Source organism: Engraulis encrasicolus, chromosome 11 (genome assembly GCF_034702125.1).
Source record: "Engraulis encrasicolus isolate BLACKSEA-1 chromosome 11, IST_EnEncr_1.0, whole genome shotgun sequence".
Lineage (NCBI taxonomy): Eukaryota > Metazoa > Chordata > Actinopteri > Clupeiformes > Engraulidae > Engraulis > Engraulis encrasicolus.
This window is the reverse complement of record NC_085867.1, coordinates 40,020,319-40,038,982: the sequence shown is the minus strand read 5'-3', so window position 1 is coordinate 40,038,982 and position 18,664 is coordinate 40,020,319. Positions and strand designations below refer to the sequence as shown.

Sequence of the window (18,664 nt, the reverse complement as noted above, 5' to 3'; positions counted from 1 at the left end):
TGTGTGTGTGTGTGTGTGTGTGTGTGTGTGTGTGTGTGTGTGTGTGTGTGTGTGTGTGTGTGTGTGTGTGTGTGTGTGTGTGTGTGTGTGTGTGTGCATGGGAGAGAGCGAGAGAGATAGGTGTATGTGTGGTTGTGTGCGTGTGTATGTGAGAGGGGGAGAGAAAGAGTGAGTGAGTGTGAGAGAGTGTATTGGAATGAACGATTCCGACTTTGTGTGCCCATTTGAACGGTGTGTACACAGATCATGCACAGTTGGATCAGATGACGTGTTCATGTTGAGTGTGTTGTTGAGTTTGATGTGCTGTTTAGTGCTTTTGTCATGGCTAATCCTGACGAGTCTCAACTTGGACTGAGGCTTCCTCAAGGTAGGGCAGATCGACATCGAAAACAAATCTAGGTCTCCCCTTTCTTCACCTTAATATTCCATCCTGTCACTTCTTGTGACTTAAACAGGTCGGTTGAGCTTTTAGTGGAGTGCAAAGTGGCCCTGCAGTATTGTACACGTTTCAGTTTCTCTTAATAACTGAGCTACTTGATGGCCACTTGAAATGCAAACTTGTTAGGTGGCAGACAGCAGCACACTGTCTTTCTTGGCCAGCTTTTATGAAATTGTGAGCATTGAGTCTTCACCGTACTTTTTTGTGAAACACATTTCTTCCTTTTCTTCCTTCACCCTTGAAAATATTGTGTAAAAAAAGTTGTAATGCCACCAGTCTTTTAGGGTTTTGGCCTCTGTTTTCATTTGTTTGATTTCCTGTGTGATTTTGTGTGTGCATGTGTGCGCGTGGCATGTGTCCCCAGTAGCTGCTGCCTGGCTGTCCAGATGCGTCTGGGTGCAGTGCTGCAGATGACTACTGGGCTGCTTTAGGCCTCCATAGCCCCACAGAGAGAAGGAACAGACAACACACTGGACTGTTCTGACGGAGACACAGAAAGAGTCCTGCCAGTGTTCTCCCTCTCTCTCGCTCGCTCCCCTCTCCCTTCCTAACACACTATCACATACTCTGTCTTTCTTTCTCTCTCTCTGTGTTGCTCCTTCTCTCTCTCTCGCTCTCTGGCTCTCTCTCTGGCTCTCTCTCTGGCTCTCTCTCTGGCTCTCTCTTTCTCTCGCGCTCTCTCTCCCTTCCTAACACACTCTCACATACTCTGTCTTTCTATCTCTCTCTATCTCTGTTGCTCCTTCTCCCTCTCTCTCTCTCTCTCTGATTGCCCCTTTTATATTCTTTCTATCTGGGCCTCCTCTGTTTTCGAGCATCTAGTAAACAACATTTACTGCGTGTTTGTTTGAGTTATTACAGGCTTCATTGGCTGTCCTTATTTTGATGACCTAATGACAGCCATGTACGGTAATAACAGCTGGTTCTTGTTGCTGTTCTTCTCCGTGTCCCGATGTTGCTCGTCTATATTTGTGGTAAAATAAGAAATGAGTCATACGGAAATAGGACATTTGTTTTCCTACAGACCTGTGTGTCCACCTTGTATTTTATGGCAGTTATTGTGGCGAATAGGATCCGTGGAATAACAGATTGTCCTTTCTTGTTTGCCATCATTTTCTGCTGTGTGATAAATGTGTTCTCTCGTTTCTGTGGAAATGGCATCTCTGGTAGTTGCATTGACATTCTCTGGAACATCCCGAGGTTTTCCCTGAATGTTACATGATGTAACCGCAGAGAACTATCACTTACCACCCACCTGTGCCCAGTGTGAGGCCATATAGTCACATGCACATTCAATGCAGCTTTTGGGAGGCCCTGATTTGCAAGTCCGTGATACGATCTCTGGCGCTGAGTCTGACTGACAACAGCAAAACTGAAATGCGGCATTCATACGTAAATATTGTTGAAGGGAAAGTTAACAGGTGTTTGAAAGTCCAGGCGCACACATCCACAAAAGCAGTATTCTAGGTATCTGCATCTTTTGTGTTCCATGATACGATCTCTGGCGCTGAGTCTGACTGACAACAGCAAAACTGAAATGCGGCATTCATACGTAAATATTGTTGAAGGGAAAGTTAACAGGTGTTTGAAAGTCCAGGCGCACACATCCACAAAAGCAGTATTCTAGGTATCTGCATCTTTTGTGTTATTTGGACCATTTGTAACTTTCTGCAAATGAATGCTCTAAATGACAATATTTTCATTCGAAACTCAGAAGAAATGTTGTCAGTAGTTTATAGAATGAAACAACAATGTTCATTTTACTGAAACACATGCCTATAAGTAGTAAACCAAAAGAAGCTGTAATTTCGAGGTGGTCTCAATTTTTTTCCCGCGACTGTATGTGACTGTTATGTCTTGCAGGGAGGACGCGTGTGTCTCTGATGTGACAGTGTTATATCATATTATAAGATATATACAGTATGACTTATACAGTGCCCTCCATAATTATTGGCACCCCTGGTTGAGATGCGTTAAAAGCCTTAAAATAAATTCAGTGTTTATTGCAGAAGAATACTGTCACACTGAAAATTGTAGGAAAATGTAGCCTTCAACTCAAATGAATTGTAAGAAAATAAAAAAATCCCTGACTAAAAAATAATTATTTTTCATTAAATCACCTGTTCCACAATTATTGGCACCCTTAACAATTCCCAGGAAATAAATATAATTGAAGCATTTCTGTCATTTCTACAGTAGTTTACAAAGTTTACCAGAGTATGTAGGAACATTTAATTAGTAATTCATCACTTCCTGTTTCCCTGGGGTATAAATATGACGTGACACCGAGGCCATTTCTCTTATCCACTCTTAAACATGGGAAAGACAAAGGAACACAGCATACAAGTGAGGCAGATGTGCGTCGACCTTCACAGGTCAGGCAGAGGCTACAAGAAGATTGCCACTCAACTGCAGCTGCCCATATCCACTGTGAGAGGAATAATTAAGAAGTTCAAAACAACTGGAACAGTGGTAAACAAGCCTGGACGAGAACCAAAGTTTATTTTGCCACCATGCACAGTGAGGAGGATGGTAAGAGAAATCAAAAGATCTCCAAAGCTCACTGTTACAGAATTACAACAAATGGTAGCATCCTGGGGTCACAAAGTCTCCAAATCAACCATCAGGCGCTGTCTACACGCCAACAAGCTGTTTGGGAGGCATGCACGGAGAAAACCTTTCCTCACTCACAATCATAAACGCAAGCGTCTGGAGTTCGCCAAGCGGTATTGGGGCTTCAACTGGGACCGTGTGCTTTGGTCAGATGAGACCAAGATTGAGCTTTTTGGCAACAAACACTCTAAGTGGGTCTGGCGTACCACGAAAGATGTGCATGCTGAAAAGCACCTCATACCCACTGTGAAGTATGGGGGTGGGTCAGTGATGCTGTGGGGCTGTTTCGCTTCCAAAGGCCCTGGGAACCTTGTTAGGGTGCATGGCATCATGAATGCTTTGAAATACCAGGACATTTTAAATCAAAATCTGTTGCCCTCTGCCCGAAAGCTGAAGCTGGGTCGTCACTGGGTCTTTCAGCAAGACAATGACCCTAAACATATGGCCAAATCTACACAGAAATGGTTCACCAGACACAAAATCAAGCTCCTCCCATGGCCATCTCAGTCCCCTGACCTCAACCCCATTGAGAACCTGTGGGGTGAGCTGAAGAGGAGAGTACAGAGGAGAGGACCCAGGTCTCTGGATGATTTAGAGAGATTCTGCAAAGAGGAATGGCTGAAGATCCCTCTTTCTGTCTTTTCCCATCTTGTGAAACATTATAGGAGAAGATTATGTGCTGTTTTGTTGGCAAAAGGGGGTTGTACAAAATATTAACACCAGGGGTGCTAATAATTGTGACACACATTATTTGATGTCAAATAATTATTTCTTTATGTGGGTTTTTTTCCCCACTGAATAAATGCACTTGTATTGAAGGTTGGATTTTTCTCTTTTTTCCATTAAGGTCCCATATTATTTAGAAAAAAAGTAAAATAATTGGAAGCTAAAAAACACATCTCAACCAGGGGTATGGAGGGCACTGTATCTTGCAGGGAAAGGATTTATGCGTCTCTGATGTGTTATACCACATTATAACGTGACTGTTGTCCTATCTTGCAGGGAGGATGCACGTGTCGCTGGCGGAGGCGCTGGAGGTTCGAGGAGGCCCTCTGGAGGAGGAGGAGGTGTGGGCCTTACTCAGCCAGAGCGCAGAGAGCCTGCAGGAGCTGCTCAGGAGAGGTGGGCACTATTTCAATACTTTTCTTCAGAAGAGTTAAAGTGTGGCTCTAACGTGGTGCAAATGGTAGGGCACTAGTTTGCTCTGTGGCCGACCCGGATTCGAGTCCCGGCCCGGGTCCTTGCCAATGCTTCCCCGTCTATCTCTTCCCACTCACTTCCTATCACTACCTTCACTATCCTGTCAAATAAAAGCAAAAAAGCCCAAAAAATATTTAAAAAGAAGAGTGAAAATGTGCACATCCCACCTCACTGAGACCAGATGCAGGACAAAGGTGTATCTGACAATGGCGAGAGTAGAAAGTCCACACACTGCAGCTCTGGCTGTAAGGTTTATTCAAGACAAACACCATTTCGACCCAACTTTCCGAAGTGTTGTATATCTTGAAAAAAACATATAAGTGGCGCTGCAGTGTACGGACTTTCACTATTTCAATACACCACACCCAGATGATCATACTGGTTTCTACGGCTACTACATCACCCTACAGTTCATGCAGACATCCAGTACTTCTTCAACGGGGTCGTTTTTTGTTTTCCTCTGACTGCACGAAACTAACTGCGCACAACTCAACCTCTGATTATTGGAAACTGCTGTCGGTCAAAAAAAAATTACCTCCTCACAAAATCGTGTTTACAAACACTGTGAACCCATCTATAGATTACTTTTTTTTTATAGTCAATTGTCTAAGAAACATATTCATTGAAGTGCATTCATTGCCAATTTCTGGGCATTAACTGTGGGTGTATCACCTGACGCCTGAGTCCATAAAAACATCAGTGACCCAACTGCCATTACTGTGGGTGATGTATGGGTACCATATGCCACACTCTACTACTCATGCGTACATTTATAATGCACTACTACAGACCTACTACTACCTACTACTAGTCATTTACTGCTACAGTATTTCTACTACTACCAAGCTATGCTGCATCTGCATTTTCTCATTTCAACATTGTGTGCTGTGCTGGCAGAGGAGGTGTATGGTTCGAACACCTTACACTCTACTTAGGGTCGCTGACTGCTTTGGCTGGGCCCAAGACAAAGTGCTCTGAAAGGGCCCCCCACCCAATACATTCAATGTAAAGAGGGCCCAATTGTGGGCCCCCAATCTCCCTGGGCCCAGGACAACTGCCCTCTTTGTCCCCCCCTTGTCAGCTTCCCTGCCCTACTACTCATACATCTACTACTATTACTACTACTACTACTACTACTGCTACTGCTACTGCTACTGCTATTGCTATTGCTGCATCGTCTTACTGCTCATGCATACCCAATATCATGCATTTCCTCGTGTTTCAGCTCTCTGTAATGTGCTACAGGAGGAGGTAAAACTGCTTCAGTTGACCCCCACTTGCGCAAGCCATGCTAGCTTTTTGAAATGATTTTGTACACCGGTAGAACTGTAACTTGGAACCTAGATTCTGGCGTCTAAGCTTAAATCCAGGTCACCTGAGACATCATGGCATGGACCATTAGGGTACTATTTCCGAATGAGTGGTTGTGAGTTGCTTGTTGTTTGAAAGGCGATAATAACAGTGGAGACTGCTGTGGTTTGTACTAATAACGGCAAGGATTTTTAAAATGTTTTTTTATTTTTTAAAGCCAAGAGTTTTAGCTTCCTTTGCTCTGGATGTAGAACAGAAGAAAAACACGTTTTTGGATCATGCTGTGAAATGTGATGTGGTTCACCCTGTCAGCAAACGCTGCTGCACTACCAGCACTTAAAAGAAAAAAAAGACTGTGCTCTTTACAGGGCGTGCAATTTCACTGTGGACACAGTCAGACATTAGGTGTACCAATAAAATTACAGATTCTCGCCTTGTGTTTGTTTGCTAGACACATGCAACGGCACTTCTCTCAAATCCCTCTTAATCATACGTTTCATTGGTTGAAGCATTGCTTTAAAAGGTCTGTAATTAGGAGAGTGGTGAGCCAGCTAACAATTCGTTTCACTGTCAAGCAATGCGTGTCTTTGTCTAATGAATGCCTTAGTTGTTTACAGTACAGTATGCTAGAAAAAAAAAAACACGTCCAGTGTTATGCCCTGAAGTCCAATGACGATGTTTTCGAAATGTCACCTTTTGCTACAGGATAGAGCTGTTCAGTGAAGTGCCTTTGTGTATAGTACAGACACCAGTTCTTTGGAGAAATAGGAAGACGGGGAGACGCTGTCTTCAGAAATGGAGCAAAAAAACCTGGCCATACATGTGTTCTGTCCGCCTCTGCACTTAAAACAGGTGGTTTCATTCATAAGCAGGCTTACCTGTTCAAAGGTCTGTGAGGTCATTAGGATCAAATGTTTCAGACACCGTTTCAGGGTGGATAAAAAATGCGGTGAGGTTTGTGCTGGGCAAGTTCCTACTATGGATAAAGGGGATCAAAATGGACCTAGTTAAAATAGACAATCAGACAAATAGACAATTTGCATTAATGGAGCTTCTTCAATTGCCTTAAACCTTTTTCCGGATCATGCTGGCAGATTATAAGCTTGTTCTTTTGACATGACTAAACATGACTTAGCACAGCTGCATGAATGCGAAAACTAACTGAAAGTCAATCCCCTCCCAGTTCCAGAACATAAAACAAGACGATTTTAAAATTCAACAGTTTCCACAAAAGACAGCTTAACGGCACGACTTTTAAAGCACATGCTGTGGCAGACATAAATTGGTGTTATTGTAATGGATAAACTTTGGACGGGACTTCGGACTTCGATTACTGGTTGCTGAACACTGTTTGCACTCTTTGCCTACTAAATTCTGTCTAAATTTCACTAGTCATTGTATCCGGCACCAGTGACGCAAAGCAAACACCGATTTTATTAAGATTTCACTCCATGCCTGATGAGTAGTATTAGTATATTGCATCAGTCAAAAGTGAATGAGTCTAAAGGAAAGGCAAGAAATGGTTATTATAAACGACAATTACTTGTCATAGTCATCTGACTCATTGCACTGGTCCCCTGCTGCCTTGTTTAATTGAGGGCAGACTCGTAGCCTAGGAATGCTTTCACTGAAGCTCTGCATCCCTCAGTGATCACGCATAGTTGAAAAAATATTGTTGGCCTCCTCTCGGCAGTTATAAGTGTGTCAACTTTCAGTCATGCGTACAGAACAGTGTGTATTTGCAGAGAGAGGGAGAATTGTTAACAATTATAGAGGGCAGATGGAAATACCCTCTATAAAATAATTGCCCCTGAGGGTATCTTGGGGAAAATAATTATGGTCTACCTGGATTGACGTTTTTCCATAGCGGGAAAAAGCTTTGTAGGTTTTATATAAGTTATTTGCTGAAAATGTGATTTTTAATCTGACATCTTTTTTGCTTTGTTTCACACGATGGGCTACAGTCTACACTAGGCCTATAGCTATTGTTTTCCAATTTAGCCCAATCACTCTTTCACGCCCGACCCCCGCACTTAAACTCGCATTCGTTTAGGCTCGTTAGTTGTTGTTTTGATGGAAAGCTTTCGGAACTGGAGCATGTTTGGTTTGTGAAGCCATTTCCAGAGTGTTTTCAATCACCCCCCTCCTTGGCTTAAGAGGAAACGGAATGGACAAAATTGCCTGTCATATGTCATGGGCCCTAATACCCGACTAACGTAAACAAACACTATTTAGGAAGGAGTCTCCGCTAACCACAGTCATGTGCTGCTGTGGCTAGCGGGATTGCCTCATACACTCATACTCAGAAGTTAATGTGGAAACAACTCCTCTGAACATTTCCATATGAAGACTTGTTCTATTACGAAGTGTGTAGGCATATAGATGGGAGAGGTACGTATACTATAAGCATTAGTTAGGCAGGCCATATGGCCTTGGGTTTATTTGTGATGGGGACTACATTGTCTAGTCATTCTTTTCTTGTCTCTCAATTAATGTATGTGCCCTCTAATTGTTTCATGTTCTGCAGATGATTTCCAAAATTCATGCTGCCCATTCTCAAAGGTTACCTTTTTACTCACAAATACTTTACTTACCACCACCATCAAATTCTAGCCATTCATTACGACTGAGAAAATTGCACTTTTCATGAAAAGGGGGATCTTCTCCATGTCCGCCATTTTGAATTACCAGAAATAGACATTTTTAGCTGCAAAACTCACTGTATGTTGGTCATACTTGTAAATATTAACTTACTACTCAGGAAATATTTATGAAAAGATAGTTGTAGTGCCTGCATAGTTGTAGTGCCTGCTCTGGCCACCATCCAGTGCACCTTTTCAGAGCACTGTGCTGCTTTTCTTGATGCTTAAATGGTACCGTTGTTCATCTAATTCACTAGAATAAAATGTATCTTAACGCGTCAAGTAGATAAACCATAGAAATGACATGTGTTAGGCACTGGAGGTAGTAGTATGTGTGAAGTGTGCAGTGTGAAGGCTACTGACTATTCTACAGTAGCTGTGTGTGTAAGATTGCATTATCTTCTCAACTGCGACTGAAGTTGATTTTGTTGACCCACAGCCCTCAGCACAGCATCCTGTCATCAGTTAGTCACTTTACAGTCACTGTATTAATTACTCTGCGACTCACTTAGTTCCGTGTGGCAGTTTCGGGTTATTCCAAGGATGTGGCTTTGTCACCAACTCAGGTTAAGATCACTTGGAGTAAGAAACAAGTTAAGGGAAAACCTCATTGCTCCATTATCCTGCCTGTTTCAAGAATTATCCATTATCCTGCCAAAATAAAAGCAGAAGGTTCTGATATTTGGGGGTTTGCCATATGCTCTTGGGTTGCTATATCACAAAGACACATTTGACTCATTTTAAGAATGCCTCTTTGGGTACCACTCAAAACTGAAATGTATAACATACTGGTGGTGACGTATTGCTGAACAGCATTTGTATGAATAAATAGATTAGTCCATGGGACAGAAAGGATTGCAGTCGGCTATAGCATTTGTTAAAAATCTGATAGATTTCCATCTTTATCAACTGTATGCCAGTGTGTGCATTGCTGAAAAGTGCACTGTGCTTAAATGAGCACTCACTGTGTAATATGTTTTGCAATTTATGTCCAGAATTCTCTCTGCTCATTCCCAAATGTTACCTTTTCCTAGAATTGTTATCACCACCACCAAATGCTAAGTATCACGACTGGGAAAATTGCATTTTTTTAATACATGAAAATGTGGATCCTCCGGAAATAGACATGTTTAGCTGCAAAATTGACTGTACTTTGGTCATAGTACTAAATAATACTTGGTAAATTCATGGAAAGATCAAATTTGGCAATAGGTAGCACAGTTTCAACGAGCAACCTCTCTAGCCACCATTCTACACAGTGCAACGGTATGGTGGTGATGGTGGCGCAGGACAGACAAGACGTCACAAAAAGCATTTCTGTGAATCTCTTCTGAAAGAGGCCACACCACACCACACCACACCACACCACACCACACCACACCACACCCACATCTCTCTCAAGCAAGCGAGGCTGGTGTGGGCACCAATAGTTTCCAAAAATAATGACGACTATGATGTAGGGAGCAGTGTGGGGCGGCCTTGGTGAGGGTGAGTCAGGGCCGGTCTTCCAGAGTACTGAGGGCTGGATTCCCTGAAGCCCTTCAAAGGCCCAATTCTTAGGAGGACCCGTGGCCCATTTCTCACACTGATAAGGGGTGCCCAAGCATGTGGGGAGAGATTCAGTATGAATTGTGTGTGTGTCACTCTCTCTGTCTATCTTTGTGTGCGTATGTGTGTGCGTGTGTGCGTGCGTGCGTGTGATGAAGGGGGTATCCATGGGTCCCCTCAGACAATGACAACTTTATTGTGCCCTAGCTCAAGTCTCTCTCTCTCTCTCGCTCTCTCTCTCTCTCGCTCTCTCGCTCTCTCGCTCTCTCGCTCTCTCGCTCTCTCTCTCTCATACACACACACAGCTGGCACCTCAGGCTTGAGCGTCTGCCAAGCGCGTCTTGACCACAGATCATCCTTCTGCTCACAGCTCTTCTGGGGGGAGCCTGTTCTCTTCTCGGCCCGCTCCACTCCCAGGGTTAATTGCCCATTCAGTCACTGCAGTAGTCAGTGTGTATCCCCCTTGTATCCCATTTGTTCCCTGTGTGTGTGTGTGTGTGCGTGTGCGTGTGCGTGTGCGTGTGCGTGTGCGTGTGCGTGTGCGTGTGCGCGTGCGCGTGCGCGTGCGTGTGCGCGTGCGCGTGTGCGTGTGTGTGCATGTGCATGTGCATATGTGTGTGTACTGTATGTTTCTGTATGTGTTTGAGGGAATGTATCATCCTCTATATGTGTGCGTTTTTGTGTGATTCTCTCTTTGTTCGTATGACTTCATGCGTGCGTGTGTGTGGTCATGTGAACAGTTCAGCGTGTGCGTGCGTGCGTGCGTGCATATACATGTGCGTGTGTGTGTCAGTATCAGTGCTGGATAGACTGTCCTCTGGGTGTCCACCAGACTGGCATGGGACTGGCACCTGCCAACCGGCCAAATGCTGGTAAAAGTTGGCTGTGGCCGGTAACAATTTCAGTATCACTAGCCATTGGCAGGTAGCTTATTCTATGGTATGACATGTCAGAATAGTGTATATTCTGCACTTTGCCCCTTGTATATCAATTGTTTGTATTTAAGTTCAAGAAAAACTCAGTTACTCAGTTTCTATTTGTCTGTTTTATTTCCATGTAGAAACCCATGCACTCATCTTCTTGCTTTAAGCACCTCATCTTCTGAGGTTAGAAGTACAGCGTGATGATAAAAAAAAAATCTAATTTGTGGCTACCAGAATAGCTGGATGGCTAGTGACTCGGGAAAATCACTAGCCATAGTGGCCGGCAAGCGAAAAAGTTAATGTCAAGCCCTGGTGTCCAGGCAGGGGACTGGAGCTGGGTGTGGTGACTGGTGACTGAGGCCTGTGGTGGAGCTGCCTGGTATCCCCACCAGCGTCCCTGTGGCACCTTGTGGCTTTGGCTAATTAGAAGCCCTCTCTCTTTCTAGCGCGCTCTCTCAATTTCATCTGTCTTTCTCTGCATCTCTCTCTCTCTCTCTCTCTCTCTCTCCCTCTCTCTCTCGTTCTCTCTCTCTCTCTCTCTCTCTCTCTCTCTCTCTCCCCCTCTCTCTCTCGTTCTCTCTCTGTCGCTCACACTCTCTCTGTCTGTCTGTCTCGTTCTCTGTCTGTCTGTCTGTCTGTCTGTCTGTCTGTCTGTCTGTCTGTCTGTCTGTCTCTCTCTCTGGTTGCGGGTAATTAAACGCCTGGCCTCAGGGCACTTCAGGGAATTCCCACTGGCATGTGTCATAACTCAAGAGTGACACTCCCACCCCAGCTCCTTTGGTCTCTTATTGCCCTTATTTGCGCCCTATGCCTCGCAAATGACTCAGATCGGTCAATAAGACCAGCTCATTCAGAAGGGTCAACTGATGGGTGCCAGTTATGTCAATATGTCGTGTGGTGTGCCGAATTCGAGGTAATAAAGCAATTTGACGCGTGCCAAGTGTTTCTAGGCAACCCTGCTAGATACCTAGATAAACATGATGAGAGGAGAGGATCTCCAATGAGTTCGTTTGTGTGTGTTGTAATATCAATTTTTGTAAGTTTAAATCCAAATTGGCTTTATATGTGTTGTAATTTCATTTTTTGTATGTTCAAATCCAAATTGGCTTTATATGTGTTGGCTAATCTTATATACAGTGTCGTGTGTTTACAAAGAACAGCTTAAGATTAATCCCGATCTTGTCTGTTTCTGGGACGCCAAATCATTGCCTCAGAACATGACACTCGAAATCATTTGTACAGTTAGTGTGAAAGGCGTGTCTAATCAGGGGAACCGTTGCTGTCACACTCTAGCACTCTGGTGGTGTTCACGATGTGCTCCAAGTATTCCCATGTGTGCTGTTATCACTGGAAGTGTCTTTCCATGGAACGCTCTTCTTCCCGCCCTGATGCAGCCCTTATATTTACAGTAATACTGCTGTAATGATATGGAGTACCTACCATGAAATAGCGTGTGTGTGCGCGTGTGATATGACATTTGACCGGGCAGTAATAGTACTATAATGACATGCCATACCGTGTGTGTGTGTGTGTGTGTGTGTGTGTGTGTGTGTGTGTGTGTGTGTGTGTGTGTGTGTGTGTGTGTGTGTGTGTGTGTGTGTGTGTGTGTGTGTGTGTGTGTGTGTGTGTGTGTGTGTGTGTGTGTGTGTGTGTGTGTGTGTGTGTGTGTGTGTGTGTGTGTGTGTGTGTGTGTGTGTGTGATGACCTATTACGTTTGCCAGGTCTGTTGTTGACAGACTGACTCAAATCAGACCCAAACTGTCTGTCCATGTGTGCATAGTTGCCCTATGACACCAATGGCACAGAAGTGACCCGTAGTTTCAGTGCTTGCGAGTAAATGCTAGCAGCATGTGTCACTCTTTTGGCAAAAACACGCACTATGTAAGACCTGCTGACATCTCTTGTCCCGTTGTTTTGGAGGCACGGAGAGGTTGTGATGGTTTTTCTATATTTAGACCAGAGTTCTTCCCAGTTCCCATCTGGAGTTCAGAGGGAGGGAGGGGTGCGTTTTTTTACGCTCCCCCAGAGTTTATAAGTCACGATCAGACATCCTCTGATGTTTTCGAGCAGACAGCTAGCCTCCCTCTTGGCCGTGTTGTCTCTGGCCTTTCGCTCACCCTCTCTCTCTCTCTCGCTCTCTCTTGTTCAGAAAGTATTGAAATGTCTACTTCATAAAACCACCTACACAAATACGTATATATTCTCTCTCTCTCTCTCTCTCTCTCTCTCTCTCTCTCTCTCTCTCTCTCTCTCTCTCTCTCTCTCTTCCATCCTCATGGGCCAGATTCTGAAGTGTTGTGTGGTACAGTGGGCATCTTTGGGTGCGAACAGCACAGCAAGTTGCCAACAAGAACCAGTCTGCTCAGTCAGAACACGGAGAGGAAGCCTTCCTACCAGTCTAGTAGGACTCACCGCTATGTTTTCACAATACAGTCCTACCGCAGTCACAAGTACCCCACAGGAAAGCACTATTTACTTTGGGAATTCCACCCCTTGGTAAATGTAAGTTATTCTTTCTTCCTTTCTTTCGTTCTTTCTTTTCTTTTCTTCATGACTCCCGTTTTCCGTTCACTCTAGCTCTTCTGATTTAAGTCTTGTTTTTGGCCCTAAAGTCGGTCGTCAGTTCATCAGTTATGCCGCTTGAAAGACCTGTCTTCCAAACGTCCCAAGAAGGCATTGCGTTGTCTTCAAATGCTGGAATCCTTATCTTGACTTCTATTTTTGCACCGTGCAAAAAAAGTGGAAAACAAGCAGTTCTAGTCTTTTGACTCAATACGTATAATTTACCCAAGATAAGGGAACTTGAAACCTGTAGGCTCCCACAGATAGGCCGTGCTGTTTATAAAACGCATTCCTTCATTTTGTGTATGTTTAAAATATAAAGTTTTGTATAAGCTGCAGCCCCAAAGTAGGCCACTTTTGTCATAACATAACCTGCTAAAGGCCCGATTGGTCATGTATTCTTGGCCAGACTGTACATTCCTCTTTTTTTTTTTTAACTTGGGGGCCTGTTCCAATTTCTCTGCTTTATTTCTTAATCCGAATTCTTCATTCAAATACAGGTGAGTTAGCATGTACTTTAAATATAATCCATGGGCAGTAGGTGGTAGTTCAATTGAAATGAGCCCTGAGTAACTTGTGAGCTATTTCTAACTTGGAACAGTCCTTCACTGTTGCAGCTCTCTAATCTGCTGTGTTCTCTCTCTCTCTCTCTCTCTCTCGCTCTCTCTCTCGCTCTCTCTCTGTCTCGCTCTCGCTCTCTCTCTGTCTCGCTCTCTCCCTCTCTCTCTCTCTCTCTCTCGCTCTCTCTCTGTCTCGCTCTCTCCCTCTCTCTCTCTCTCTCTCTCCCTCTCTCTCTCTCTCTCTCTCTCTCGCTCTCTCGTACTCTGTTACCCTTTTCCATTGTATCCTTTTTATATCACTGGATTAAAATGTTGTGGTGCAACACAGACACTTCTACACATGACTCTCCGTGGTGGCATGGAAAGTCTTGACTGCGACCAATTTCCACCAACACGTATCAGACCAACTCCTCAGCCTACAAAAAGCCACAAACTGCTACACAAAAACTTTTTTTTTATTGTTCCTTGGGCCAGGTCTGGTAAAGGATGGGTGTACTCACTGTAGTCTGTAGTGTGTGTTTTGTTGTGGTGAAGGGAGTAGTTCTCAATTTGAGGCAGTAGGACAACAGCTTCTCGTATTGAAGAGAGAGGTTTTCCCACAGTTTCGTTTTCCCTATCCAAAAAGGCGCACAGCTGCTGTTGTTAATAGTCGGAAAATTACAGTGGGCGATGTGCGGATTGAACCTCCCCAGGCCAGCCATTCATTTTTGAGAGATGATACCACCACACACAGATACTGTCATTGAAATATTTATACATTCATGAATTCATTTCAAGGTTGGGGACTGTTGTTTGATGCACACACACAGGTACACACGCACGCACACACAGACAGACACGCAGACACACACACAGACACGCAGACACGCACACACACAGGCATGCGCACACACACACAGGCGCACACATGCATACTCCACACATGGATAAACATTTGGATCTGCTCACCAGATATCCAGAAAGGAATCTTGCACTTTCACAACTCGCCTTTATCATGTCTGGCTTATCTGACATATCAGATTCCTCCTCAGACACCTTGGAAAGGGTCCTCCATCTTTTATCAGCGCAAGCATGAGAGGAACCAAACGTGTGAATAGTTCTGAGGGAGAAAGCCACAACAATGAAGCTGTCAGTGTGCCGGCTAGCCTTTGCGGTATTTGACCAAGCACTAGATAGCATAACCAGGGTCTCTGAAGTTAGTAGTGGGCCTTCATATTTTGTCTGTGCACTCAGACTAAGGTCTGTGTACTCAGACAGGTCACTTGTCATTAAAAAAATGCTTCAAGCAGGTTTCTGTAAATTCCTGAATTTCCCCCTTGGTCAACAAAGTCTGTCTGGTCATTTGTTCCTCCTTCCGCTTGCCTTAGCTTGAGGTCATTCTCTGACGAGATTTTTTTTTTCAGCCTTGTTACTGTGCGAACAGGTCAAAAGCATAGCTTCTTTCATTTGTCCAGAGAAGTCAGTCATGGGGGCTATTTACTCTTTCCTCAACTGCACCATAACAACACTGCTAAGACATTACGGAAAGTCTGAGGTAACAGATTGATGAGTTGGTCATCATCATTTTGGTAACAAAAACCTTGTCGTGCGACTCTGCACAAAGAGGTTAACTTGACACGGCTCATTGCACAAATTGTTGCTAAAGGATGACACAGCACCTCATCACTGTATTAATATTGTACTTTGTTTTGAATGTTTGTAATGCCATTCCATTGTATTTCATTACTCGCATGCATCGATGCATGCTTGTAATTATTACTCCTACATATTTGTTTTTTATTACCCCACTGTCCTGCACCTTGTTTTGAATGTTTGTAATAATATGGCATTACAGTATATTACTAAAAATGTTTTTTTCATCCTATTACTTTGCCATTACTTTATCATTTTCGCATTACTAACATGCTCTTCTCATCACTTGATCATGAACCATACAGTATTCAGATAGCTTGCCATCGCATAAGAAGTCAATGCTGAAAGAGATTGATAAAGAGAGTAATTTCATTCAGCCAAAGAACAGACTCAGACCTCAGTGCTGTGTTGGTACTATACTGTTCCTGATCGATTCTTAGACTTCTTTATTGTCCTTTTCCATTACACTTACATGAAATGGAAAAGGTGCTTTCTAAGTATTATCTAGTAAGATTCTAAGTATTATTTAAATGTATTTGCCTCTTATTATCCCCATAGATCCCTCAGCTCTGGGCTTCATCATCTCGCCATGGTCGCTGCTGCTCATGCCTTCCGGAAACATCTCCTTCACAGACGAGAACGTGGCGCAGCAGGACCTGAGGGCCTTCACTGCCCCCGAGGTCCTCGAAGGGCTAAATCTGGCCTCTGTGTCTGACATTGAGAAGGTACAGTGCTGTCAAATTTGATTTGGTTGTTATCTGGCTTCCTGGAGGCGGTTGGGCAGGTTGGGTATTGCAATGACCCTCTCTGTTTGTTTGTTTGTTCGTATGTCTGTCTGTTTGTTTACCCAGTGTTTGTGTGTGATTGTGTGTGTGCGTGTGTGCGTGGGTGTGTGTGTGCTGCCTGCAGGGAGCGCCCAACGCAAACCGAGTCATACACACACTCTTAGGTAGACACACAAACAGAACTATGAGTCATTTAATATTAAAAAGTCAAAAGCTGTGTTGGCCTGGGGGGCAGGTTGCTGTCTGTGCTTCCAATGGTTTATGCTTTGTCTTGTTACCAATGTCCCGAGGAATTACTTTGTCTCAACATGGAGATAGTCTTAGCCAAGAAAGCAGCAAAATAAAATGAAGTAAAGTTTGAATATAATGTACGTAGACAACACTTATAGGCACATGTGATGTTAGTGCACAAAACAACACAGACATTCCAAAAATTAATCATGTCCTTGGGGTGTTTCCACTGTGGTTGTCTCAAATATGTGCCATGTGAAATATTTGTAAGTCGCCACATTGTGATATTTTATTTGTCCTTGTTACCATTCATTCGACTAGCATGGCAGTGTGTCTTTAACCTCGGAAATCTTGCTGTGTCACTTTAAAGCAGTACTTTATAGGTTTTTTCCAAGCTTCAAATAATTATTACAAAGTCTTTTCACTGGTCCACACACTTGTATCAGGGTGAGAAAGGCACTTTTGAAGTTGCAGCCTGTAAGCTTTAAGTTCAGAGGTGCACAGTGCACACCTTTTCTTTATTGTGGTCCAAGATGGACTATTCCACTTCCAGTCTGTAGGGCAGTTGAAGATTAAAACCAAAGATTCTTGAGCACTTAGCTGGATTACAGCTCAGAAAATACAGTGATTGTAAGAAAGCATGGAAGTATTCTGCTATGGATGCCATTTTAGTAAGACCTCGAATGTTTGGCTTTGAATATCTGAATGTTCAAAATAATGTATAACTAGTCTAGTAGAATGTTACGATGGGCTTATGGACAATTACGGTGGGCAATGCATGCGAAAATGGCATTCCAATCCAATGTCTCAATGCTATACCTTCCTGTGCTGCTCTGTGATGAAAACTACGTACTGTAGAGTTGCTTTAATGTGCTATTGTCGTTGGGCACTGCATGTTCTAGTGCTGCTGCAGGCAGGCTCGCAGGAGTGGTGGTGGAGAAGAGTAGGCCTAGAGCTGCTCAGGGCTCAGAGTGAATGAGGCTCTGTTCTCCCTTTTTTTAAAAAGAAAAAAAAGAGGAAGAATCCTTTGCATTCTTTGGCAAACCTAGAAGTTATTCTTTCCCCCAGCCGGTCCAGGCTCTGAGGGAGAAGAGAGTCGGGGAGAGTGAAGCGGAGCCCGATCGTTTTCAGGGAAAACAGCAGAACAGAGCGGAGTTGAGCTGTGAGTCAGGACAAGGAAATGGAAAAGTTTTTAAGGGCTGCTGCACTGCAGGTTGGAGGCTCACATATAGGGTACACGCATTCGATCATGACACCTGTTTGAAGGAAGGCCACACACACACACACACACACACACACACACACACTGTACGCACACACACACACGCACACACACACACTGTACGCACACACGCACACGCACACACACACACTGTACGCGCACACACACACACACACACACACACACACACACACACACACACACACACACACACACACACACACACACACACACACACACACACACACACACACACACACACACACACACACACACATTGTACATACAGTGCTGCTGCATGAAAGTACGTGAACCTTCCAGACATGGTCACATTGTCACTACGTTAAAAAAAAACGTATTGTAGCATGCTACACGGATCCATTGACTTTCACTAGCTTAGCGACATGCTCCCTCTTTTAACTAGTCTTAAAGCAAGGCAACGGCTTACATGAAAAATAAGAAACTTTACCACCTTTATAAACCCCAGCCAACGATTTTAACTGTATTAAGCCCCAAAATAATGGCATACCCCTTTAATATCTGGACTGGGGCAATCCAGAGTACAAATCCTCTTTCTCTGAAGCCAGTCTTTTTTCCGTTTTGCTGGAATGCTCTGGGTCATTGTCTTCTTGCATTTCGCATATTGCATTTTTGTCCCAGCTTCAACTGTCTGACTTGATTGCAGGAGATTCTGGTCAAGAATAAGTGGTAAAAGTGTATCCAGTGTTTGTAAAGTGTGTTTCACGAATTAGGATTTAGATGTCTGTTAAATAAAGTTCTTTTAATGTTTTATACAAAAACAGTGACCATGTCTGGAAGGCTCACAAACATATTTTCAAGCAGCACAGTACACTCTTGAAACAGCTTGAACTTGAAAGTTACTTGAGGTTAGCTTACAGCCCTGTTTTTTCTAACAGGGTTTTACACTTATTAGTTGAGATTTTCTATTCTTCTATGTCTCTTCTGGTTTCCCTGTGCGTGTGTGCGTGTGTGTGC

General features: G+C 43.7%; 1 protein-coding gene across 4 annotated transcripts in view; it reads left to right on the top strand.

Moving 5' to 3' along the window:
- ptpn13 (protein tyrosine phosphatase non-receptor type 13) overlaps window positions 1-18,664 on the top strand; it is a 112,229-nt gene that overhangs the window by 11,951 nt on the left and 81,614 nt on the right. For all 4 annotated transcript variants that reach the window (XM_063210608.1, XM_063210609.1, XM_063210607.1 and 1 more), the window contains exons 2-3: window positions 4,055-4,174; window positions 15,989-16,155. In XM_063210608.1, coding sequence (XP_063066678.1) covers window positions 4,060-4,174; window positions 15,989-16,155 — 282 coding nt within the window. In that variant the 5' untranslated portion in view covers window positions 4,055-4,059. The remainder of the gene's footprint in view (window positions 1-4,054; window positions 4,175-15,988; window positions 16,156-18,664) is intronic.